Here is a 6,816-nt window from a genome sequence, read left to right on the forward strand (position 1 = left end):
TCTGTGTGGAGTTTGCATGTTCTCCCCGTGCATGCGTGGGTTTTCTCCGGGTACTCCGGTTTCCTCCCACATTCCAAAAACCTGCTAGGTTAATTGGCGACTCCAAATTGTCCATAGGTATGAATGTGAGTGTGAATGAAGACAGCTGGGATAGGCTCCAGCACCCCCCGCGACCCTCGTGAGGAAAAAGCGGTAGAAAATGAATGAATGAATGAATATGCAATGAATTTTTATTGGAAATGCATTACAGAAAAATCGGTTCTTTTTTATCTGTCCGTTGTGAGCGAATTTCCGATATATCCGAGTCCGATATATCCGAGGTTTACTGTACTATGGGTTTATGCTATAGACTCACTGTTGGGAGGTACTGTATGGAACGACTACATACTGTATAGCTAGACAGTCAGTGCAAAGTCTGCCTTCTTTATGACCAAAGGGACGGAGGGACTGTGCAGTGTATGTCTGTGAAAGGTGGAGGTAGCAACATACTTTACAGGTACAATGCAGAGTGGGTGGGAAAAGAACCCAGAAATTTTCATAGTCGATAAATCTGAAGCCAAATCAATATGAACCACCCACGGACAGTTAGCGGTTTGGTCCGCAACAAAAAATTGTAATGACTGTTTTCCAAAGTCAAAACGGATATATATACAGTAAACCTCGGATATATCGGAAATTCGCTCACAACGGACAGATAAAAAAGAACCAATTTTTCTGTAATGCATTTCCAATAAAAATTCATTGCATATATCAGATTTTTTTATAACGGATTTCGCCTATTTCGGACAAAATCTCCAGTCCCGTTCCAATGCATTTCCATTAAATTTCCCTCGCATATATCGGATGGCCGCATCGTGGCGCTCCGATTCGCCAAATCGTGACAGGCCGCTATACGACGTCATTTGCAGCGTTTGCAGCGTTGCCTGCGCGTCCAGGTACATTGGAAACATAGTCAAGGAAGTGCCTTTTTATAACGGATAAAATCCGATTTACGCATATACCGGATATAAATCCGATATATGCGTAAAACGGACATTTTCCGGTATACGCATATAACGGATTTCGCTTATATCGGACAAAACCAGTGGGAACAATTGAATCCGATATATCCGAGGTTTACTGTATGTGAATATCGTGTTTTGCCACAACGATAACAGGTCTTCTTTCATGGATGACGAAGGAAAAAATGATTTACCCAATACCAAAATGAATTGGATAATGGATGCATCTTTGATTGATGGATACATTGTTGCACCTTTACGTGTAACCCCTTCATTTCACCTTAGAATCAGTGCAGACAACAGCACATGTGTAGTGTAGTCCATGTGCAGACTGTTAAATATGTCTGGTGCTATATACAGTATGTCTGTGAGGGGGATGGTGAGTGCTGGTGAGAGCGAGATGATGATGAGGAGGAGGAGGAGGGGGAGGAGGAGCGTGCATGCCAGGTCTGACGCAGCGTTCTTCAGTGGAATAGCAAGATTTCAGTATATTTGCACTCCATTCCCGGACTAGCTCTACTTCAGTCAGCCCTTCTTCATGTAACCACAGCAACTCGTACATGCGGTGGGTGTGTAGTCATTGCTCGTATATATTTATTATGCTTGCGTGATTCATAGTGGGGCTGAGAGCTGCAAGCCCTGCAGCAGACATGGAGGTCAAACCCTATTTTTTCACTGGGAATCTGCCTCTTCCTCGGACACAAGCTAACCCCTGCTAGCTTCCGTTCAAGCTCTTTAAGAGGAGATGCATTTCAACCTGTTTAGGTCGGGCGGTCCGCCGAGTAAATACTTCCCCACATTAACGTTCCTTCTTCTCCTAATGACAAAATTACTAATCAATCAATGCTGTTCAGCAGTCCTTATTTTTATGCAGTCTGTAAACCTAAAATGCAAATATAATATTATACATATACTGTATATAATGCAGCACATGCCTGGTAATGTGCAAATATATACCTAAAATGCAAATATAATATTATACATATACTGTATATCATGCAGCACATGCCGGGTAATGTGCAAATATATACCTAAAATGCAAATATAATATTATACATATACTGTATATAATGCAGCACATGCCGGTTAATGTGCAAATATATACCTAAAATGCAAATATAATATTATACATATACTGTATATCATGCAGTACATGCCGGGTAATGTGCAAATATATACCTAAAATGCAAATATAATATTGTACATATACTGTATATAATGCAGCACATGCCTGGTAATGTGCAAATATATACCTAAAATGCAAATATAATATTATACATATACTGTATATCATGCAGTACATGCCGGGTAATGTGCAAATATATACCTAAAATGCAAATATAATATTGTACATATACTGTATATAATGCAGCACATGCCTGGTAATGTGCAAATATATACCTAAAATGCAAATATAATATTGTACATATACTGTATATAATGCAGCACATGCCGGTTAATGTGCAAATATATACCTAAAATGCAAATATAATATTGTACATATACTGTATATCATGCAGCACATGCCGGGTAATGTGCAAATATATACCTAAAATGCAAATATAATATTATACATATACTGTATATCATGCAGCACATGCCTGGTAATGTGCAAATATATACCTAAAATGCAAATATAATATTATACATATACTGTATATCATGCAGCACATGCCGGCTAATGTGTTCATTTGGCCTCCTTTCCCTCCTGCTTCCTCGTACGGAGTCATGAAGGATAAGGCTGAAGCGCTGCACACCCATCCCCCTTCCCTCTTTCCCTTCCGCTACTGCTGCAGAGAGGACCCATGATAGTTCACCACGCTTCCTTCCCTCCTCTCTGCCTCCACCAATCCCAACCCAGTTTCACCTCGGCCAAACAGAGCTCAGGTGTTTCCCAATGCATCCTAGCGACGACCTCGTACCGAGTGTGTATACAATGTGTGTATACAATGTTGTAGAAAAGACTCCAAGTGCGTGGAAGTCCTGGCTTTACTATGAGTGACAGCGGTATGTAAGTTACAAGTAATGAGAATACATTTTTGGTGCAATTTCTAAAAAAATTAAGTAGTCCTTAAACATATTGATATAAATTATAAAATCTGACATTAAAAAAAGAGTTGGTTCATGTTGACATATTGTTAACTTCATCATTATCACTAAGTAGCATGAAACAACAACAGTGATATTATTTCTGTCTAAAAATGTGCACATGGTGACTTCCTGTTTAGGGCAAAGCTATGTTCAAAATAAAAGCATTGCAGTATTAACCTGGATTCTACCATGGCAACATATTTTTTTACGTTGTTAGCCACCAGAAGAAGGGTTTACGCATGTATGAAAGATAAAGTGGTACCATGGCCCACTGGTTTGTTTATGCCGCCATCTTGGACCACACACACACAGCACGAAACCTTACGATATTTTGACGTGTTGGCACGTTTATATCAGAGATATATGATAAAACAAACACATGGACCGCACTAAAAGACAAAGGCCATGGACCGTACTGAGACAAGGGTCCAAGACCTCCATATTTTACGGGGCACTGCACTTTTGTGCCCATCATTCCCAATCCTTATTAACACATATGGCGTTCCCTTTTCTGTGCATTCCTCGCGCAGGAAAACAAGTTAATATGAGCTAGCTGACAATGGAATCGTAGCTTTATCATCAGACCTGTTGGTCGATCCTCGCTTACAAGAGGTTCAATGCAGTTTTCGTGCCGGTTGCGGAACACCGGACTAACTCTACACCTTTGTGAGGGTGCTGGAGGGTGCATTGGAAGTTGCTAAACCGGTCTACATGTGCTCTGTCCACTTGGAAAAGGCATTTGACCGTGTCCCTCACGGTGTACAAGAGAGTCGAGTTCGGGGGCCTTAGGATCTCATCTCTGCTATTTGCAGATGATGTGGTCCTGACGGCGTCATCGGGTTTACTGGGATGGTATACATCTGAGAGGAGCCAGTTGGGTCATGGGCTTGGGCATCTAGTCCAGATGCCTACCGGACGCCTCTTTGGTGTTCCGGGCATGCCCAGCCGAGAGAAGGCCAGACCAAGGACAGGCGGGAGGGATTATGTCTCACAGCTGGCCTGGGAACACCTTGGTGTCCTGGTGGAGCTGGAGGAGATGGCCGGGGACTGGGAAGTCTGAGCTTCCCTACTGAGATTGCTGCCTCCACAACCTGGACCCGGACTCGATAAGCGGAGGAAAATGGAATGAAATGGAATGGCATGCAAGAAAAATGTGTTAAGGGATGTGAATGACGGGCTAAATTCCTAAAAAAATGCGGTACATGCATCTACTCCGGTTCCCGTTTACGTCTATCAACCCGGCGGCACATCAAGGATGACAATGACACTATCCCATTTTACATCCATAACACACATTTTGGCTTCCAACAACAAAACATAAGCATTCAAACTACTACAACTGTAGCCTGACCAAAGCATCCTACACGTTGGTGACTCACTGGTTGTGCATTGCTAAATAACCCACCATGGGGCCAAACAAAGTTGCAATGCCTGCAATTTGATAAAAAGAGGGAGAAACAATATTAAATTAAACAAATAACTTGTTGAACGTACGAATATGTCCCTACTGTCCCCTCTCGCTCTGCTCCCTCGTTGCCAACAAGTCTTCAATAATAGCAAAAATTATGTTAAATGGGAATTTAGCCATTCATTCATTTTCTACCGCTTATCCTCATGAGGGTCGCAGGGGTGCTGGAGCCTATCCCAGCTGTCTTCGGGCGAGAGGCGGGGTACACCCTGGACTGGTCGCCAGCCAATCACAGGGCACATATAGACAAACAACCATTCACACTCACATTCATACCTATGGACAATTTGGAGTGGCCAATTAACCTAGCATGTTTTTGGAATGTGGGAGGAAACCGGAGAACCCAGAGAAAACCCACGCATGCACGGGGAGAACATGGAATCTCTACACAGAGATGGCTGAGGGTGGAATCGAACAAGGGTCTCCTGGCTGTGTGGCCTGCATGCTAACCACTGGACCACCGTGCAGCAGGCATTTAGCCATTTCAACCAAAATTGATGATAATTTCACAGTGTTTTCTGCACGGAAAACTAAAATGATTCTCTATAATATATTATTTGGGGGCATCACGGCGGTCGAGTGGTTAGCGTGCAGACCTCACAGCTAGGAGACTAGGGTTCAATTCTATCCTCGGCCATCTCTGTGTGGAGTTTTCATGTTCTCCCCGTGCATGCGTGGGTTTTCTCCGGGTACTCCGGTTTCCTCCCACATTCCAAAAACATGCTGGGTTAATTAGCGACTCCAAATTGTCCATAGGTATGAATGTGAGTGTGAATGGTTGTTTGTCTATATGTGCCCTGTGATTGGCTGGCAACCAGTCCAGGGTGTACCCCGCCTCTCGCCCGAAGACAGCTGGGATAGGCTCCAGCACCTCCCGCGACCCTCGTGAGGAAAAGCGTTAGAAAATGAATGAATGAATATTATTTATTTGGGTGCATGGAGCGTATTAATTGGATTTATATTATTTCCTACAGGAAAAATTGCTTTGGTTTTGAGATGTTTTCCGGTTGCTGTCTGACGTTTTTGCAACAAAAACCGAGGTACCACCATCAGATGAATCTAACAGACGAACTAAAATGGACACAAATGGAGGAAACGGACGTGAACAAACTGCCGTAGGTTAAAAAATGCTTTATTATCGGCATATTCTCATTATGTTTCCGGTCAAAGTCACAGTAAACGTGCAAGCCACAGTATGGATGGTTGAGGTTACGGTTGTGTCGACAAGTCCACCTGTCCGAGGGGTGTCGACATAAACGGGTGGTGTGCGCCATATGGAGGATGTAAGACAGATGATGTAGCACCACGTCTTAAAATGACACTACCGGGTGGCAATAAAAGAAGCATCATTTATTTTAAATGCTGCCAATCTTGATTATTATTCGCTTTGGTAAGCACTTTAAACAAATATCATTGGAAATAGAGCTGCTTAAATTCCCAACTAAGGAAGGAATATGTGACTTGGGGTGTCGAAGGGCAGGTATGCAGTTGCTGAGGATGAAGCTGCGCCTCCATATTCAGGCCTTGCATCAGCACCACACACACATCAACACTGCAAGAGCAACATCTCCACAACAAACAAACCAGTCTATATTTGGACTGATGGTGCAGTGAACATAGATGACATCCGTGCTTAAGGGTGTGGAGCTTTTCGCATTGCAGCCTTTAAAGGCAATTTTATGGTCTTGATAAGGATCCGCCATTAATGTGCAATGGAAGAGAGGCTAACGTGTGTTTTACGCATCCATCTGAGGGGTGAGGCTCTGCCGAAAAACACCAACATCTAAGCACCGAGTGGTAACCTCAAATAACACTGCAATGGAATTGATTCAAATGTATTTAATTAGCTAATCAATCCGTTTCTCCAATATCAGTGCGCAATACAGTGAAGCGATGCGCTATATTTTTATACATGGAATAAATGCTGATTAAGGCTAAAAGAGCATAGCAAGAATTATACGTTTCACTGATGTTTTAAGACAAATTTACATTTGCGCATCGGCGCCGCAGGAGCCTCTGCAGGTTATCTCCATCACTTCCATTGCCGTGCACTGTTTCACACGAATTATTATATTTACACATATTATATCACATGGCGATCATTCAAGCTAATTATATGCGATAAAAATAAAGAGTCTTACTTTCACCGACCACCGCCTTTAATCCGATTGGTGCCATATTGGTGCGGAGTGTATGTTGGACTGCTTTCTTCCTCTCTAGTGGTCACCTCGCATCACTGCGGAGGAGCCTCCGCAA

At 42.8% G+C, this 6,816-nt stretch overlaps 1 protein-coding gene across 2 annotated transcripts in view; it reads right to left on the minus strand.

Annotated features, from left to right (window-relative positions):
* Positions 1-6,816, minus strand: part of stxbp1a (syntaxin binding protein 1a) — a 43,878-nt gene extending 37,062 nt beyond the window's left edge. For both annotated transcript variants that reach the window (XM_058053837.1, XM_058053828.1), the window contains exon 1: positions 6,702-6,816. In XM_058053837.1, coding sequence (XP_057909820.1) covers positions 6,702-6,738 — 37 coding nt within the window. In that variant the 5' untranslated portion in view covers positions 6,739-6,816. The remainder of the gene's footprint in view (positions 1-6,701) is intronic.

This window comes from Doryrhamphus excisus, chromosome 2 (assembly GCF_030265055.1).
Source record: "Doryrhamphus excisus isolate RoL2022-K1 chromosome 2, RoL_Dexc_1.0, whole genome shotgun sequence".
Taxonomy (NCBI): Eukaryota; Metazoa; Chordata; class Actinopteri; order Syngnathiformes; family Syngnathidae; genus Doryrhamphus; species Doryrhamphus excisus.